Below are 21,498 nucleotides of genomic sequence, written 5' to 3'. Positions count from 1 at the left end.
GAAGTTCACAGTCTGTAGTATAAAGTACTGACAGAAGCTAATAGTCTGTAGTATAAATTACTTACAGAAGCTCACAGTCTGTAGTATAAAGTACTTACAGAAGCTCACAGTCTGTAGTATAAAGTACTGACAGAAGCTGATAGTCTGTAGTATAAAGTACTGACAGAAGCTGATAGTCTGTAGTATAAAGTACTGACAGAAACTCAGTCTGTAGTATAAAGTAGTGACAGAAGCTCACAGTCTGTAGTATAAAGTAGTGACAGAAGCTCACAGTCTGTAGTATAAAGTACTGACAGAAGCTCACGGTCTGTATTATAAAGTACTGACAGAAGTTCACAGTCTGTAGTATAAAGTACTGACAGAAACTCAGTCTGTAGTATAAAGTACTGACAGGAGCTGATAGTCTGTAGTATAACGTACTGACAAGAGCTCACAGTCTGTAGTATAAAGTACTGACAGGAGCTCACAGTCTGCAGTATAAAGTACTGACAGGAGCTCACAGTTTGCAGTATAAAGTACTGACAGACAGAGAGAGACAGATAGGTTTGTCTGTTTTGGAACAGTGGTTCATTATTCTGCTCTATAACAGGGTGGCACTATCAGAATCCTTTCAATCTCTCTCTCTCACACACACACTTCTTCTATTGAAGTCGAGCAGCTGAATAGCTCGATAATGAAATCTGTTCTCTGCTGAACCTCTCCTCTCCAGCTCTCCTTCCTCACCTCCTATCTTCCTCTCATCCTCTCCTTCCTCACCTCCTTCTCCTCCTCTCCTCTCCCTCCTTCTCTCCTTCCTCTCCCTCCTCTCTCCCTCCCCTCCTCTCCTCCTGAAACAGGTCTGATTTTGGTTAAACAAGGACCGGATGGCTCGTAGTACTGACCCAGGTACCTGTATTCCTCCTCTCTGAGGGACACGATCCGACGATCCTTTGAGATTCCTCAACACTCCTCCTTGGTTCTGAGGTTCCACAATCGGTCTGAGACTCCTTTGAGAACCTGAGAACAAACTTTCAGGAGGCTGAGCAGTGTGACACCCGATAAATGGAGCACACCTTCTGGTCCACCTTTTTAAAGATGGGAGGAACCATCTCGCTCCACCACTGACCAGGAAGTGTCCTCGACTTCCACGAGACACTGAAGAGGCTTTTCAGCCAAGACAGTCCAACAAAGTCCAGAGATTTCAGCCTCTCAAGGTGAACTTCATCCAGCTGTTTGACTTCCTCACAGAAACATGGAGTCCACGAGACTCTCTGTGCTTTCTCTCTTCACAGATCTCCATGGATCCTGGTTTTACCTGGACCCCCTGCTACTATTGTTATTATTATTAGTCACATTTCTATTACTAGTACTGTTACTGCTTTTATTATCATTATAGTCTGCTGCTGTTATTATTAGTACACCACGAGTAGAACATATTCCTTTGAAGCCAGCTGTGTCCAGAGGAGAAGTTCTCATTCTGCTGTTCATTAGTGAGCTTCAGTCCTGCTGACACAGCAAAGCCTGCTGGGAGAAGAGCTACTCTGATTCTCTGGTTGATAAAGAAACTTTAAGCAGAAGAAGACAGTGAGGTAGAGGAGTTCAATTAGCTGAGCGGTCTCAGAGCTGCTGCTGTGTGAAAGAGGTTTGATGATGGATTTAAAGTTCTGTCTCACTGCAGGTTTATTGCAGATGTTTCAATTGTCACATTTATGAAATAAATAAAACACAAAGACAACATTAGGACACAACACCACCAACACGGTGTTTATGGACAATCTATGACTGGCACCAAAGTCCAACAACCACCAGGCTGTTCCTACCACTTACCCCCCCCCCCCCCCCAGGCAGCATCCTCTCCAGGACTCCACCCAGAGACTCTATGAGGACCAGATACTCCAATAGTCTCTCAAGGACTCACGTTGTCCCGCCCAGAAATTCTCTGTCCAGGGGTTTGGTTCTAGACTTGTTGCTGATCCTATTTTGAGCTGGTATCCCTGATTCCCTCTGATTCCCTAACCCACCAGAGAAGTGACCTTCCCCGTCCCTGGTTTAGATGCCAGATGTCAGCCCACCTGAAGGGTCGACCCACCTGAAGGGTCAACCCACCTGAAGGGTCGACCCACCTGAGGGCCAACTAACTCTGAACCTCACGGCTGGTGGGCTCCATGTAGTTCTTTCAGAATGAACCAGGTGCTTCAGGGACTTCCCCTCACAGGTCCGGTTCTGTGCTGCAGCTCCACGTTTCGGTTCATTACTCATTCATTGATGGACTCAGAGTCTCAGTCACCACGATGAGGTGGCGATTCTCTGAGGGGTTAAATCACCACTGAACTCATCATTTTAATGTCAGTTTCATGTTTTCACATTGGTGTTTCTGTGATTGCTGCTCTTTAATGTGATCGTTTCTCCAGCAGTTAAAGCTGTGAGCCGCTCACAGACCGAATACATCAGAGAAACACTTGATCCTCTCGTGTCCGTTAGAGACAACCAATCATTTCACAGCAACAACAGACAAGAAAGAGAAAGAACGACAGCAGAGAGGTGGAGGATAATCCTCCTCTGATCAAAGACTTTCTAAACAGTAGATAAATGTTTCACTTCATCAGAGAGAATCCAGCAGCTCAGAGTTACACTGGATTTATTTCACAGCCAAACACAACAGTTACACAACTACACAAGAAGTGAGAGGAAACAGAGACTGTCAACACTGCCAGAGGATTTCACACTGCAGAGGAGACAAACAGCAAAATACTCTCTGGGGAAAGAGATACAATATAAAATATGATCAGTGTGATGTAACGGAGGAGAAATAAAACAGTTCAGGTTTGGACTGTTTATTCTTCACAAACTGAAGAGTAAACCTCATTAACACAAAAACAACCTAGAATGTTATTCAGAATTCTTAATCATATAGTTTCCAGTTCGATATCTTATGAAAACTCCTAATTTTTCATTGGTTTTCCTATGAAAATGCATTATAATAAATAAATACATTGTTTTCCTGCTCAGGAAACTACAGGAACAGATTTCACACAGTGAACTGTGAATGTCTTCTATCTGTGTTGTTGAATCTCATCACATGGTTATCATCATCACGATTGAGTGTGAACACAGGAAAACTATCTAAACGACTTCTATCAAACATATGTGTGCTGGAAGACAGTCGGTGGTTTTCTCAGCAGCAGAAGAGACGACCTTGAAAGAGGACACAAGTGTGTTATTATTCAGTTTGTGTGCGATGTTACAGAATAAATAAGAGTCTCATCTGTAACCTACTTAAGTTCTATACAGAATATAAATATGTCTTATTTGTGTTATCAGTTGGAAATGTTCCTCACTAACGTCTGAGAGCCTGAAGGCAGCTCAGGGCTTTGTGTGTGTGTGTGTGTGTGTGTGTGTGTGTGTCTGTGTCTTTGAATGAAGCAGAACTCGTGTTGACGAACGTGAACTGAATTCCTGACAAACTGGAAGCTGTTAGTTCTCGTTTGTCCCACAGGACCTGAACATGTCGTCACTACATGTTGGTCTTTGTGTGTGTGTTTGTGTGTGTGTGTGTGTGTGTGTAATTCGGGGTCTCCAGCTGGTCTGGGATCAGTCTGATAACTTATCAGCAGTCTGTTTATCAGCCTGCAGAGACTCAAACATCAGCAGCAATTATCACCTCGTTAAGTCTCCTAACGAGGGAGTCTTAACGAGCTTCAGTCTGACAGCTCATCCAGATTAAAATATCACCACAGGTTTCTGCTAATTAATAAAAGGTCAGAGGTCACAGGCCGCTCCCTGAGTGCTTTGCTATAAGACATTCAGGAACACTTTATGAGTATTATGGTCTGTATGTTCCTAATTATGTCGATATTTCCTATAATTTGTTACAGTTCCATTTGTTAAATGAATTCCAGTTAATCACTGAAGTTTGTCTCAGTCAAACATCCAAATCAACATATGTATAAAATAAATCATATATTTACTTGGGCTGGCTTGGCAGACAAATTTACTCTAACGCATAGGAATGTGTTTTCGAGGTGAGATGCTCAGCAGTGTGAGTACTCGCAGGAAAATGGTGGCACACATGGGTCACGCAGAAATGGTTCTCGGTCGGGTCCTAAGGCTGAGAAACAGTGTTTTTTCTGTCATGACCCTGGTCACTTGATCGTAGACTGGAGGCGGAAGCAGCAGGAGGCAGCTTCCGGACAGCAGCCAACAGGAGTTGGGTTAGTGACGACGGTGACTCCCATTGGCCAGGCCGCCGCTCCAAAAGTGCCTGAGTGTTTTAAACGTTTCATCCTAAAAGGATTTGTGTCGCTCACAGGAGACGCAGAGGACCAGTGCCCGTGACGGTGCTACGTGACACTCCTTTTAACCACCTGCCACGGTGGTTAAAAGGAGGGGAGCTCAGGAGGACAACCGCAGTAGTGAAGCTGTGTGTGAGCATGTGGATCAGCGTGTGTATAAGCCGTGTGTGCTGTTTGTATCTCGTCAACTAGTGTCGCTTTCTTTTTTATAAGAAAGTTGTTTTCATTTGCTGCCGTGTAAGCAGTTGTTGATAATAAATACTCCTTTGTTAAACCCTCATCAGTTGCTCATGATTCTCTTTCCCCGGGAATTCAACATCGTTACTCTGCGCATCCCTTAGATGCAGAAAGGGGAGCGTAACACCACCAACAGCTGAAATATAGATTACAACGTTTCAATGACAAACCAAAAAAACTGTATTTCAAACATTTTCATGCATTCAAGCATTTCATGTATCTGAACAACTGAATCCACTAAAATAATGTTAGTGGTGATTTCTAAGAGATAAACTACTTTATTTTATTTTAGCTCTGGTGGATGTTTTTGCACCAGCCTCGATGTGGAAGTTATTGTTTAATGTGAGTTCTGATAAAAAAACAATCAGGTGAGAGGCCCAGTTCACTGTATGAAACCAGTTAACCCAGATACACCAGGGGCAGTAAAAGCGGTCTAAACCGGTGAAACCAGGTGATGGTAACTAACCAGTTAAAGGACTAAATGTGTGAATAAAAGGTTGAAACTGTTGAGATGTTTAGAATCATAAACCTCTTTGGATTCTATTTATCAGTTTGAGCTCAGCTTCCTGACGGCTCTTTGGTTCCTGCAGCGATCAGAGAGGAAGTATTTCGTTTATAACAAGAAATACTTCACATCACTACATCGAATGTCTTCATGGTAATAAAACTCTCTGATCAAATCCTCTGTCGCTCTCTGAGGTTTTTAAAGGTTTTTCTTGTTCTGATGTGAGTTTGTTGTACAGATTGTAAAGAACTCTGAAGAAGAATATTTGTGATTCTGGGCTGTAGAAATTAATTGAATTCACATTTATGGTGGGATTCATATAGAAGATGAGGTATGCAGTGAAACACTGAGGCTGTATCAGGCTGGTTTAGACCACTGATTGAGGAGAGAAGCACAAACTGAGCTGGAATGGAAAGCTGTTGCTGATCGTCTCTGACCTGATGAGAGGAATCTGTTCTGTAAACATCATACAGCAGCTAGGTTCCCTTGCTGAGTCTCTGAGTCTCTGAGCAGATGTTGAGCTCCTTCAGAGAGTCAAACAGCAGCAGGAGGACCAATGCTTCACTTCAAACACTGAATCAGCTGTTTGTGGATTCAGGACTCATTGCTCATTGAGACTCTATAGAAAAACTATAAAGCTCATCACAATTATCCAAGAATGATATGAAACTCTTCAATCGGCTCAAAGTACACATTGTATGAAGACTCACATCTCTAAATATCACATTAAATATGTTGGTGGTCCATTTCTGAAACTCTGAATTATATTCTGTGTAGTTTGATGAAGAACAGGATTAAAAACAAGGAAACCTGATATCAGCTTTAACTGGATTGTTTTCAGTGCAGAGATAATCTCATCAACACACACTCAGGCTTTTACTCTGAAAGCCTCTGGCAGGAAGTTCTGCACATTCTGTGTCGTTGAGGGACAAAAAATGTTTTAAACAAATCTATGTTTTACTGTTATACTGTAAATACAGAAGCTCTGCAGGTAGAAGTCTTCACCAGCAGAGAGCTGAACTCCTCCCACACCTCACTCTCACTCTTCCTCACTCTCACTATTACTCACACTCTTCCTCACTCTCACTCACTCTCACTATTACTCACACTCTTCCTCACTCTCACTCTTCCTCACACTCTTCCTCACTCTCACTCTTCCTCACTCTCACTATTACTCACACTCTTCCTCTCCCTCACTCTTCCTCACTCTCTCTTCCTCATTCTCACTCTTCCGCACTCTCACTATTAATCACACTCTTCCTCACACTATTACTCACATTATTACTCACACTCTTCCTCACTCTTACTCACACTCTTCCTCTCACTATTACTCACACTCTTCCTCACTCTCACTATTACTCTCACTATTACTCACTCTCACTATTACTCACATTATTACTCACTCTTCCTCTCACAATTACTCACTCTTCCTCACTCACACTCTTCCTCACTCTTACTCACACTCTTCCTCTCACTATTACTCACACTCTTCCTCACTCTCACTATTACTCTCACTCTTCCTCACTCTCACTATTACTCACACTCTTCCTCACTCTTCCTCTCACAATTACTCACTCTTCCTCACTCTCACTCTTACTCTTCCTCTCACTAATAGTTGAGTCTGAAGCTTAAGAACACTGTTGATTGTTAAAATACGTTTAAAAGTGAAACTTTTTTCAGTGACTATTTGAAGACGTTGATTTTAACTGAATTTGTCATTTTGACTATTAAACTGAGGAATGTGGATCTGGTTTCTGAATAAACCTCTAAAATCATCAAATTCTATTTGTATCACAATGTAGACGATAAAAAAAAAATCTATATGGAAATCTGGACAAAACGTTTTACTAAAGTTTCACTTTTGATGTCTTTTCAGCAGGAAACAAACAACAAACACAACAGCTCTGCACTCAGTCACGGAGCGGCTGCACGTGCTCCTTATTTTACACCACAAACCGGATCTCAGCTGTTACAGAAACCTCCAGACATCAAGCAGCGGAAGCACCACACAAAACCACTAACCCCAGACCCAGACCAGGTTAGACCACAACAGAACCCGGTTGATTCGGAGCCTCATGGGGAGTACCGGGAGCGCATGTGCTGGTCGTACCTGGGTCCGGAGCGGCTCTCCGTGCTCAATGACGCTGAGGAACGGGATCTCCAGGAACGAGGCCATGAAGTCTACCTGTAACAGCTCCTCGCGGCTCTGCGGGAACGCGAGCACTGCGGACACTCCCTGCACCACGACGCCCTGACACACGCACCGGAACAGGGACTCCGGGTCCGCGGTGGCCGGCTGGCGGGAAACCACCTCCAGACTCAAGTTGTAGGGCAGAAAGTTGTTCCGCTCCGGGTCCCGGTCTTGGTCCTGGTTCATCGTGGCCGTCGCGCGGCTCAGCGCAGCCTGGACCTGCACGCGAGCCGCCCGCTGCGCCGGAAGGAGCGCACCCACGCGCACAGTGTGTCCGATCTGAGCCAGGAGGTGGCACGGCTGCGGGTGGAGGAGGCACGGCGGCACGATAAGGAGCTGCAAAAGGAGCGAGGTTAGGAGACTCCGGGACCAGGAGGAGGAGGTGAAAGACATCCTGCTGCGCGCTCAGCATCGCTCTGCCGCTCCTCCGGTTTCTCCTTCTGCTCCGCACAAACACCGAGGGGAGGAGGGAGGACTCAGGAGGGGAGGAGGTGCAGAGGAGATCGGGAGAGGAGAGGAGTGGAGGTGGAGAGGAGGTGGAGGGAGAAGGGAGGACTCAGGAGGTGCAGAGGAGCTCGTGAGAGAAGAGGAGGTGCAGAGGAGAGGAGGTGGAGAGAGGTGGAGAGGAGAGGAGGTGCAGAGGAGAGGAGGTGGAGAGAGGTATAGAGGAGAGGAGGTGGAGAGGAGGTGGAGAGGGGAGGAGGTGGAGAGCAACACCTTCATGTCTCTGAAGGTTATTCAAGGTTGAAAGTGAAAGTTCACTTTGTTCTTTTCGTCACCAATAAACTTCATTAAATAACAGAGATTATAATTACTATTTTATATATATATATATATATATATATAATATTATGATTCTCACCCTTTTATTGAACATATTTCATAAGATTAAAAAAAACATTTAAATTACATATAAATAAATAAATTCAGAACATGAAAATAAAACTATATATTTGATATTTATGTAATAATCTGGAACATGAAGTTGTCGTCATGGTGACTCAGGTGTTAAAAAGAAAAATGATTGAAGGTAAAACATCTTCATCTTCATCACCCAACAGTGATGAGCAGACCTCATGAACATTTAATTGACTCATTTAATTCAGATTAATAATAATAATATTTATTAATAATAATAATGATGATGATGATGATGATGATAAAGATGAAGATGGTGGTGGTGGCAGACAGTTTAATAAAGTCATGTGACTATGAAGACTGAATCTGGCCATCAGAGTCTGGATTCATGAAGACCACGATGTCCCCTAAATCTCCTAAACCTGAACCTTCAGCTAACGAGCTTGTTTTAATTTAATCTGGAGAGGACGGCCATCTAACTATGATAACATATGATAACATATATATATATACTATATATACTGTATATATATGTATATATAGTATCCAGTTCTTCAGTAGAAGACACAGATATTATATATATATATATATATTTATCAACATTGTGTTTATTACTATTTGAAGGTTTTTGGGAGATTGATGTTATTTTAACACGACAATAAAGAAAAGAGTGTTTTGAAGTAAAAGTGCCATCAACAGTAAACACAGTGGCGGATCGTGTGTTTTATACCTGGGCCTTCAGTGCTGTCCTACTACAGTTGAATCACCTCCTAATAACCTCATGATGACCTATTAAACCAAATCACATCACGTGATGCAGCTCAGCCAATCAAATATGGGTATTCTGACAAGTTTCCTGATTTGAGTGAGATGTACACAAACGGGGGAGAGACGAGGAAACAACGAAGAGCAGGAGAATAATTGAGTGAGTCAGAGAAGTAATTTCACATGACGTTCTCCAAAGAGAGAAAAGTGTTCAGAGAGACCAGAGTCTTTAACCAAGAATGAACAGACTCTTATCGGTGAATTCCTCCCACGGGCAGTTTAAAGCTAGTAGGTCTCACATGTTCAGAGACCGTGACGATTATTAAAAGCGGTAAATGAAGTGCCACTACGAGACAAAGCACAACTCTTTTGAGCAAACGTACCCACTCACATCTAAATGAAGACACAGAAAATAAACCTAAGAGTCCAAAATGATCAGAATCCTAACACATGAATTCACTGTTCAATGATGTTAACAGAGAATAGAGCTAAACAAGTGGTTTAATAACCACAGATAAAGTCCATGCTCACTGATTTATCTTGTTAGAAGATGAGAAAAGTATAATATCGTGGCTTTTTTGATTGACATCACTTCACACCTGAATGAACTGAATTTAAAGCTGCAGGACAATTCAGTGAAATTAATGTTTCTAAAATGAATTACTTTATTTTAAGATGCACATTCTTCAAAAGCTTTCTGTTATATCAGTTATTCTTTAATGCAGCTCTTATTTCACTTCAAATGAGAAGAACATTTATTTATGTATTTCTATGTATTATTTATAATCCATCCAGTTAAATTTGAAAACTGAGAATAATAATTGTTTAAATATAATTGATGTTTACTTTCTTTATTTACTACTACTAGACTTCTTGAATATATATATATATATATATATATATATATATATATATATATGCACTATAAATATTATTGTAATGTTCCGGACCTTTGCCCGAGGAGATTTTCTCAATCTGGACCTTTTGGAATTTTAATTGAATACCCCTGGTATAGAGGGATAGAGGGATAATGTTATAGTGGTATAGAGGGATAGAGGATAGAGGGATGATGTTATAGTGGTATAGAGGGATAGTGGGATAGAGGGATAATGGGATAGTGGGATAGAGGGATAGAGGGTTAGTGGGATAGTGGTATAGAGGGATAGTGGTATAGAGGGATAGTGGTATAGAGGGATGGTGTTATAGTGGTATAGAGGGATAGTGGGATAGAGGGATAGAGGGATGGTGTTATAGTGGGATAGAGGAATGGTGTTATAGTGCGATAGAGGGATAGTGGGATAGAGGGATAGTGGGATAGAGGGATAGAGGAATAGTGGTATAGAGGGATGGTGTTATAGTGGTATAGAGGCTAGTGGGATAGAGGGATAGTGGGATAGAGGGATAGAGGGATGGTGTTATAGTGGGATAGAGGGATGGTGTTATAGTGGGATAGAGGAATGGTGTTATAGTGCGATAGAGGGATAGTGGTATAGAGGGATAGTGGGATAGAGGGATAGTGGGATAGAGGGATAGTGGGATAGAGGAATAGTGGTATAGAGGGATAGTGGTATAGAGGGATGGTGTTATAGTGGGATAGAGGGATAGTGGTATAGAGGGATAGTGGGATAGTGGTATAGAGGGATAGTGGTATTTATGGAAGCCAAAGGACGTTCGAGGGTTACATTTAGAACAACACAAGTTATAATAGAAGAGGAGGAGCAGGAGCTCGTGTGCAGACAATGAATAAAGTTTGTAACAAATAAAACTTAAACTTAAACTCATGTCAGGTGTTAAACTTCCTCCGGCTCTTCTGTTGGTTTCCTGTTGGTCACATGTTTACATTTATATAAAGTCTGTTTATTGTTCTTCATAACTTACCTGGTCTGACTGAGACCATGTTTCAATGAGACCTTATTGAAGTAAAATAAATACCTTTCCCACATGTTGTTCAGTAGTCCCTCCTGGTCTTCTCTCAGACATCAAACGTATAAATCACATGATTCATTCATGAAGTATGGAAAACTCTTGAAATGAAGCTTGAAAAAAATGGGAAAATAAATGTACAACTTCAATAAGCAATAATTTTCTCACGTTTATAAAAAAAAAAAAATTTGATACATTTTTTTTTACTAGAGAAGTCGAGAGAATCTGCACATTGTGTTTATTTACTAGCTGAGATCCAACATGGCCGCCGCGTCATCACCAACGCTTCTCTACGTTTCTGGTAGAACGAACAAACTACAAATAAATGCAGACATAATAAATAAATATCATATATATATATATATATATATATATATATACTGTATATATATAAAGATCTGTGAGTCAACGTTCGAAGCCATCAACCACTCAGCCTATTAGTATGACAACGAAGCATTGCATTGTGGGATGTGAGTGAAAGTTATATTGTAAACACAAAGGAGGCGAGGGAGACATAAAAAAGGATGTAGGTCAAACTGGAGAGGAGGTGTTTGTAGAGGAGAGGAGGAGGTGGAGTGGGGTGTAAGGAGGAGCAGGACAGAGGAGAGGAGGTGTTAGTGGAGGAGAGGAGGAGGTGGAGTCAGGATGTAAGGAGGAGGAGGACAGAGGAGAGGAGGTGTTAGTGGAGGAGAGGAGGAGGTGGAGTCAGGGTGTAAGGAGGAGGAGGACAGGAGGAGAGGAGGAGCTGCAAAGCAACAAAGGAAGAATGAGGAGGAGGAAGCTGGGGAGAAAGTGGAGAAGGTTTGGAGGTCAGAGTGGAGAGGAGATGGAGGAGGTGAAAAGAAGGAGGGGAGGAGAGAGGGGGTGAAAAGATGGTGGTCACTGAGAGGATGTTAAAGGAGGTGAATAATTGATAAAGTGTCCAGGAGGGAAAAGGAGGTGATGAAGATGAGAAGAAGAGAGAAGGAGGTACCAGAATCTATGAAAACAACTTAAAAAACACTACAAGAGTATGACAGAAATACAACAAGAGTATCATAGAAATACTACAAGAGTATCACAAAAATACTCCAGGAGTACCTCAGCAATACAACAAGAGTATCATAGAAATACTACAGGAGTATCATAGAAATACTCCAGGAGTACCACATAAATACTACAAGAGAGAAATACTACATGAGTATTACAGAAATACTACAGTATCATTCCATTAGTATTTGACAGCAGTGGATTTCACTGTTCAGAGGATTTTTGGGGAGAATCCAGTTCAGATTTCCTCCGTGAGGTTTTGATTCGTCATCGTAGAACATCAGAGCTGAGAGCTGGGCCACCGTTACATAACACACACACACACACACACACACACACACACACACACACACACACACACACACACACACACATAACACAGCCCCACCCCCGCCACTGGCTCGAAGTCCTCAGCCAGTTTTGACACAATCGGCGAAGTTAAAGCGCCCTGCCTGTCCCCCACCTCCACTACAGCTCCACAACCATCCTCTGTCTCCCCTACCTGATAAAGGTAATAATTGATATCTTCTGGGTCCAGGCTACAAGACTAATGACACCAATGACTCTCTCCAGGAGAAGTCGGGGCCCTGTATGCAGCGAGCCTTCTCAAGTCCTGTCCTGATAGTTTATAGAAAAAGAAATGTGAGGCTGCGAAGAAACAATAGTAAACCTGCAAACTTATGAAACTTAACATTCATTCCTCGTCAGCCTGTCCAAATAAATTGGGCAAATAAAGCTTTAACCACATTAAACTTAGCTTTATTAAATGTCAGGTCTCTGTCAGGAAAAACATTTTTAATCAATGATTTTATTGTTCGGCACAAACTGGACTTTTAGTTTTGAACTGAAACATGGTTAAACCAAGAGAACAGTGCAGCTGTTCTTAATGAATCAACACCTCACAACTTCAGTTTCATGAGTGAAACAAGAGCACATAAGAAAGGAGGTGGAGTTGCTATTTTATTTAGTGATTCTCTTCATAAAGCAGATGTCCTTTGGTCATTTTAGTTCTTTTGAATATGTGGCTCTGAACTCCACTCAAGCTTTATTCCTAAACATTTACAGACCGCCTAAATACTGTGCAACCTTCTTTGATGAGTTTACTGAACTGCTGTCGATAATCTGTATTGATTTGTTATTGTTGGTGATTTTAATATCCATGTTGATAATCCCCAGGACAGAGGGTCTATAGAACTATGTGGTGTCCTTGATAACTATGATCTGACTCAGCATGTGACAGGACCCCCCCCCCCCACAACAGGGGGCACACTCTGGACCTAATCATCACCAAAGGTGTAAACATTTCCAAGGTCGCTGTGACTGATGTTGCACTCTCTGATCATTTCTGTGTTTTCTTTGAGAGTGCAATCTCCTTGCACACAAATGTCCAAACCAAGGTTGTGACAAAGCGTTACATCTCTGAAAACACCAGTGAACTATTTATTCAGAAGTTCTCCTCCACACCAGCCCTCTCTGCATCTCAGCCAATGAGCTTATAGATGGCTTCAATTCTAAAGTTAAAAATATTATTGATGCCATTTGCACCCACCAAAGTGAAGGTTGTCTCAGGTAAGCAAAGACCTCCTTGGAGAAATGCTACGCTAGTCAGAATAGAGAAACGAGAGTGTCGGAAAGCTGAGCGCAGGTTGTGAAAAACAAATCTCCAGGTTCACTGTGACATCTATAAAGAGAGACTTCACAATTATAATTTGGAACTTAGAAATGCAAGGCAGTCCTTCTCTGACATCATAACCAAAAACAATAACAATACACGCGCCTTATTGTCTACCGTCGACAGGCTAACAAACCATCCAGTGTCGGTAGCTGCTGAGCTCCAATCCACCTGGGCATGCAATCAATTTGCCTCCTTTTTTACTGACAAAATTCAGAAAATTTGACAAGCAGTCAGTGCCTCCACACCAACCACAGGACATGTGTTGTCCCCATCTCTAAATAACATCCATTCAAATATCATGACACAATTTCATTCAATTGACTGTAGAAGCCTAGAAGACATTATACAACATCTGAAGTCATCCTCCTGCTGCTTGGATATTCTACCAACACACTTTTTATAAAATATTTCAAACTGCATGACCACTGATCTCTTACACATTGTAAACACATCCCTTCTCTCAGGTGTCTTCCCACAAGCCCTAAAAACTGCAGTTATTAAACCGCTCCTAAAGAAGGCTAGTTTAGACTCTGCAACAATGAACAATGATAGGCCAATATCAAACCTCCCATTTTTAAGTAAAATAATTGAAAAAGCAGTTTTTCAACAGCTGAACAACTTCTTGGCCGTAAATAACTGTTTTGATGTCTTCCAGTCAGGCTTTTGACAGCACCACAGCACTGAAACTGCTCTTGTTAAGGTTTTCAACGACATCCACTTAAACACAGACAATGGCAGAAGTTCAGTCTTAGTATTACTGGATCTCAGTGCTGCATTCGACACGGTCGACCATGACATACTACTAGAAAGACTAAACATCTGGGTGGGACTCTCTGGCACAGCACTTAACTGGTTTGAATACTACTTAAAGGACCGAGAATACTTTGCGTCTGTAGCTAATTACACATCAGAGCTGACTAAAATGACATGTGGTGTTCCCCAAGGTTCAATACTGGGGCCTCTTCTGTTCAACATCTACATGCTTCCACTAGCTCAGATTATGGAAAACAACAAAGTGTGTTATCATAATTATGCAGACGACACACAAATCTACATAACTATATCACCAGGGGACTATAATCCCATAAAAGGGCTGGGTAACTGCATTGAACAAATCAACTGGATGTGCCAGAATGTTCTTCAATTAAACAAAGATAAAACGGAAGTAATTGTTTTTGGTACCAAGGACGAACGATTGAAAATCACCGCTCAGCTTCAATCACTGATGTTAAAAACCACAAACAAGCCAGAAATCTAGGTGTAGTTATGGATTCAGACCTCAACCTGAACAGCCTCATCAAGACAATTACAAAATCAACCTACTATCACCTGAAGAACATATCAAGGATTAGAGGACTTATGTCTCAACAGGATTTGGTAAAACTTGTCCATGCATTTATCTTCAGCTGACTGGACTACTGTAACGGTGTGTTTACAGGTCTCTGTAACAAGTCAGTCAGAACGCTGCAGCTGATTCAGAACGCTGCAGCTCGAGTCCTCACTAAGACCAGGAGGGTGGATCACATCACTCCAGTTCTGAGGTCTTTGCACTGGCTTCCTGTCCAACAAAGACTTGACTTTAAAATCCTGCTGTTGGTTTATAAAGCACTGAATGGTTTAGGGCCAATACACATCTCTGATGTGCTGCTACCTTATGAACTATCCCGACCCCTTAGGTCGTCTGGGACCGGTCTACTTTCTGTTCCCAGAGTTAGAACTAAACATGGAGAAGCAGCGTTCAGTTGTTCTGCTCCACATATCTGGAACAAAGTCCAGAAAGCTGCAGGTCTGCTGAGACCGTCAGCTCCTTTAAATCAAGACTGAAGACTTTTCTGTTTGCTGCCTTTAATTGAACCAGATTCAAGGATATTAATCAATTTCTGCATTTTACTACTGTATTGTATTTCTTACACTGCTTTTTTGTGTTTCAATGACTGTTCTTAATTGTTTTTCAATCTCCTTTTCTTTTGCATCATGTTTTTAATGGTTTTATGTGAAGCACTTTGAATTGCTTTGTTGTTGAAATGTGCTATACAAATAAACTTGCCTTGCCTCTACGTAAACATGTACCTCCACGTAAACGTGTACCTCCACGTAAACATGAACCTCCACGTAAACGTGTACCTCCACGTAAACATGGAAACATGAACCTCCACGTAAACATGGAAACATGAACCTCCACGTAAACATGGAAACATGTACCTCCACGTAAACGTGTACCTCCACGTAAACATGGAAACATGAACCTCCACGTAAACATGGAAACATGTACCTCCACGTAAACGTGTACCTCCACATAAACATGGAAACATGAACCTCCACGTAAACATGGAAACATGTACCTCCACGTAAACATGTAAACATGAACCTCCACGTAAACGTGTAAACATGAACCTCCACGTAAACGTGTAAACATGAACCTCCACGTAAATGTGTAAACATGAACCTCCACGTAAACGTGTAAACATGAACCTCCACGTAAACGTGTAAACGTGAACCTCCACGTAAACATGTAAACATGAACCTACACGTAAACATGTAAACATGAACCTCCACGTAAACATGTAAACGTGAACCTCCACGTAAACATGTAAACGTGAACCTCCACGTAAACATGTAAACGTGAACCTCCACGTAAACATGTAAACGTGAACCTCCACGTAAACATGTAAACGTGAACCTCCACGTAAACATGTAAACGTGAACCTCCACGTAAACATATAAACTTGAACCTCCACGTAAACATGTAAACGTGAACCTCCACGTAAACATGTAAACATGAACCTCCATGTAAACATGAACCTCCACGTAAACATGTAAACGTGAACCTCCACGTAAACATGTAAACATGAACCTCCACGTAAACATGTAAACGTGAACCTCCACGTAAACATGTAAACATGAACCTCCATGTAAACATGAACCTCCACGTAAACATGTAAACACGTAAACATGAACCTCCACGTAAACATGAACCTCCACGTAAACATGAACCTCCATGTAAACATGAACCTCCACGTAAACATGAACCTCCACGTAAACATGAACCTCCACGTAAACATGAATCTCCATGTAAACATGGTCCAGAGTTCTCGACGCTGAACTTCATCAAACTGAACTCATTATGACAAAATATTAATATTTAAATTCTTCACTGGAAGTTAAACTTAAAGGCAAACTGATGAATATTTATACCGACATGACATTTATATGATTTTACAGCAGAGTTAATTATTTAAATTATGAATGTCATCATGTGAAGTTATTATTTAGTTAAACTTCCATCTGTAGATATGAATGAAGCATCAGGTACACTAACCGTGTGTTGGTCTGAATTACCATCTCTGTGAGGACATTTTGTCCTCACTACTTCAAAGTCAGGTTTAAGATTAAGTTCAGATTCAGCCGCTCACCGATAAATAATAATGGATATTAATATGTTAAATACATATATGAATGTTTATTACAATGAAAATGAAGTTTAGTTCAAAAAATATCAGGGTCCTCACAAGTACTGAAAGACATGTGTGTAGACGTTAAAGAGAAAGTGTGAAAAAATACAGAGCTGCTTCCTGACACTCTCTCTCACACACACACACACACACACACACACACACACACACACACACACACACACACACACACACACACACACACACACACACACACACAAACACACTCTCACATGGCCTTTCTCATTTCCCAGTTTGTATATCCTTGATTCCTTTCCTCACCTCTCCTCACATCTTAGTCTAGGCCACAGGAGATGAGAGTGGAGGAGACGAGGAAGAGAGGAGTCTAGGAGAGTCGTCATTGGAAGAGGACGCGTGTTCTTTGTTTAGTTACGAATCAAAGTGTGCATAACTAATATTTATATTTGATCCATATTTTATTGACTGATTTCAGAACAGTATGAAATATATAATATACATGTATATTATATATGTATATTATATATATATATGTTATAATACTATATATATACTATAATATATATTATAATATATTATATTACAGTATATAATCTAATATATATATTACATAATATATATAATATAAATATATATATTATATATATATATAATATGTTATTATATATTATAATAATATATAATACAAATATATAATATATAATGTAATATATATATTATATATATATATTACATTATATAGAAATGAACCAAACAGTTGTTAAAGAGTTAGCAGTTTAATTTATTCTTTTTTTTAATCTGATTTTAATCCCGTTTTTAATATTTCTAATGTCTTTTTACTTTAAATCGTTGATTTGGATTACAGATTATAATTATTATTTATTGTTTCACATCTGTGCTCGTATGAATAAAGGTTGAATGACTGAAGCTTTTTAATTAATTAAAGGTTAAAAATAACCACTGAAGGAGAATAATCAGTAAAAGTCAATAAAACATGAACATGAAGGTTTCAGAAATGTTTAATACATCTATTTATATTCCCTGATAATTATATATATATATATATATATATACATATATATATATACATATACATATACACATATACATATATACATATATATATACACATATACATATATATACACATATACATACTATATATATATATACATACATACATACTATATATATATATATACATACATACTATATATATATATATACATACATACTATATATATATATATACATACTATATATATATATATACATACTATATATATATATATACATACTATATATATATATATATACATATACATACTGTATATATATATATACACACAGTACATATATATATATATATATATATATATATACTATATATATATATATATACATACTATATATATATATATATACATACTATATATATATATATATATATATACATATACATACTGTATATATATATATATACAGTACATATACATATATATACATAATATATATATACACAGTATATATATATATACAGTTGTGTGAAAAAATGTTTGCCCCCTTCCTGATTTCTTATTTTTTTGCATGTTTGTCACACTTAAATGTTTCAGATCATCAAACTAATTTAAATATTAGACAAAGATAACAAGTAAACACAAAATGCAGTTTTTAAATGAAGGTTTTTATTATTAAGGGGGGAAAAAAATCCAAACCTACATGGCCCTGTGTGAAAAAGTGATTGCCCCCCCCTGTTAAAACATAAATTAACTGTGGTTTACCAAAGTAATTGAGATCTATCAGTCTGGAAAAGGTTACAAAGCCATTTCTAAAGCTTTGGGACTCCAGCGAACCACAGTGAGAGCCATTATCCACAAATGGCGAAAACATGGAACAGTGGTGAACCTTCCCAGGAGTGGCCGGCTGACCAAAATTACCCCAAGAGCGCAGCGATGACTCATCCAAGAGGTCACAAAAGACCCCAGAACAACATCCAAAGAACTGCAGGCCTCACTTGCCTCAATTAAGGTCAGTGTTCATGACCCCACTATAAGAAAGAGACTGGGCAAAAATGGCCTGCATGGCAGAGTTCCAAGACGAAAACCACTGCTGAGCAAAAACAACATAAAGGCTCTTCTCAGTTTTGCCAGAAAACATCTTGATGATCCCCAAGACTTTTGGGAAAATACTCTGTGGACTGACGAGACAAAAGTTGAACTTTTTGGAAGGTGTATGTCCCATTACATCTGGCGTAAAAGTAACACGGCATTTCAGAAAAGGAACATCATACCAACAGTAAAATATGGTGGTGGTAGTGTGATGGTCTGGGGCTGTTTTGCTGCTTCAGGACCTGGAAGACTTGCTGTGGTAAATGGAACCATGAATTCTGCTGTCTACCAAAAAATCCTGAAGGAGAATGTCCGGCCATCTGTTCGTGACCTCAAGCTGAAGCGCACTTGGGTTCTGCAGCAGGACAATGATCCAAAACACACCAGCAAGTCCACCTCTGAATGGCTTAAGAAAAACAAAATGAAGACTTTGGAGTGGCCTAGTCAAAGTCCCGACCTGAATCTGATTGAGATGCTGTGGCATGACCTTAAAAAGGCGGTTCATGCTCGAAAACCCTCCAATGTGGCTGAATTACAACAATTCTGCAAAGATGAGTGGGCCAAAATTCCTCTACAGCGCTGTAAAAGACTCATTGCCAGTTATCGCAAACGCTTGATTGCAGTTGTTGCTGCTAAGGGTGGCCCAACCAGTTATTAGGTTTAGGGGGCAATCACTTTTTCACACAGGGCCATGTAGGTTTGGATTTTTTCCCCCCCTTAATAATAAAAACCTTCATTTAAAAACTGCATTTTGTGTTTACTTGTGTTATCTTTGTCTAATATTTAAATTTGTTTGATTTAAATTTGTTGAAACATTTAAGTGTGACAAACATGCAAAAAAATAAGAAATCAGGAAGGGGGCAAACACTTTTCGCACAACTGTATATATATATATATATATACACACATACTGTATATATATATATATAAACTGACTCCTCTCAGCTGACGCCTGAAACTCAAAATAAAAAACTTGAACCCAGAATGAATGCTTTATTCTTTCATTGAGGTTTCACTTTTAAAAATGTTTAAAACATGAACAGAAATTCTCGTCTGACCTTTGACCTCTCACCAGTCAGGGTCAACCGAGTTCGAGGGCTGCGGTCGAAAAGTCAAAAGATTACCTCCTAACGTCCTTTCCTTACCACTTCTCCTTGACCTCTATGGAAAACGTCATGAAACTACAACTACGAAGAACTACAAATATGGCAGCTAAAGAAAGTTCACATGACATCTATATATCTATATAGATATAGATATATATCTATATATATATATATATTAGTGCTGGGCAACTATTACAATTTTTAATCATAGAGATTAATCGCATTGTTATGGCAAAGTTCAATAATAAATTCATAAGTAGTGTATTGTGCACTTTTATTTTGAAAGTACTGCTATATGAACAAAGGGCAATAACATTTGGTTTAAACACATCAGGTTGTTGTTAGCAGCAGTGTTCTCTTCACACAGCAGCAGTTCTATCTCTTCACTATCTGTGCTCAGTGTGTGACCGTGTGTGAAACGTTCCACTGCTGTGCAACAGGAACATGTTTCACACGTTTCATCTACATGTGTGTGTTGTGTCTTCATGACAGTCAGAGCATGTTAATGCAGCGCTACTCTTCATCAATATAATGCTGTAACTCAGATCCAGGAGGAGCGATGTGGATTCTCAAAGGATCGTTGGATCGTGTCCCTCAGAGAGTCCTGTGGGGGTACAGCAGGAATACGGGTACCTGGGTCAGTACTACGAGCCATCCGGTCCTTGTTTAACCAAAGTCAGAGCTGTTTCCAGTGGTCGTTGGCCTCCACCAGGTCTCTGGTCTACAATCCTCTGTGATTTTCATGGACAGGATCTCAAGGCCCAGACGGGAAGGAGAGGCTCTGGTTTGAGGACCTCAGAATTGCGTCTTTTCTCTTTGCAGATGATGTGGTTCTGTTGGCTCCTTAAGAACGTGACCTTCAGCAGCACCGGGGCAATTTGTAGAAAAAGAGGCAGAACCTCCAGGTCTGAGATCCTGGTTCTCTGCTGGTTTGGGACTGAGTCTCTGCTCAAAGAGAGTTCAAGTCTCTCTGGGTCTGGTTCACCAGTGAGGTTCAGATGGAGCGTGAGATGGAGGTTTGATGAAGACGTTGAACAGGACCGCTGTGGTGAAGACTAAGTTCTGGATCCACCAGTCCATCTCGGTTCAGACCCTCCGCTGTGGTCATGAGCTTTGGGTCGTGACACAAAGCACGAGATGGAGGATCCTTCGTAGGGAGTGTGGACTCAGAGCTCAGAGTATCTGATCCTTCAGGTCTAAAGGAGGCTCAACATCTGATCAGGATCCTCTTGGACGCCTCTATTTAGAGGTTTTGGTCAGAGGCCCAGTGAACCCACAACACTGAGTAATGAAAGAAGGGCTAGTCTGCTTCTCACTTTCCACACCGGTCTGGGGATTGAACCACCGAGCTCCTCTTACCGTTACTCCACCACCGCCACAATGAAAGGGTCGATAGTGG

General features: G+C 40.4%; 1 protein-coding gene across 1 annotated transcript in view; it reads right to left on the bottom strand.

The window, feature by feature from the left end:
• Positions 1–7,597, bottom strand: part of grin3bb (glutamate receptor, ionotropic, N-methyl-D-aspartate 3Bb) — a 35,981-nt gene extending 28,384 nt beyond the window's left edge. Inside the window, exon 1 of the mRNA XM_076079097.1 lies at positions 7,124–7,597. Within this exon, the coding sequence (XP_075935212.1) occupies positions 7,124–7,597 (474 nt within the window). The remainder of the gene's footprint in view (positions 1–7,123) is intronic.
• Positions 7,598–21,498: the final 13,901 nt, after the last annotated feature.

This window comes from Anarhichas minor, unplaced genomic scaffold (assembly GCF_050575085.1).
Source record: "Anarhichas minor isolate MPS153535 unplaced genomic scaffold, ASM5057508v1 ptg000070l, whole genome shotgun sequence".
NCBI classification, from domain to species: Eukaryota; Metazoa; Chordata; class Actinopteri; order Perciformes; family Anarhichadidae; genus Anarhichas; species Anarhichas minor.
This window is presented reverse-complemented; position numbering and strand designations above follow the sequence as displayed.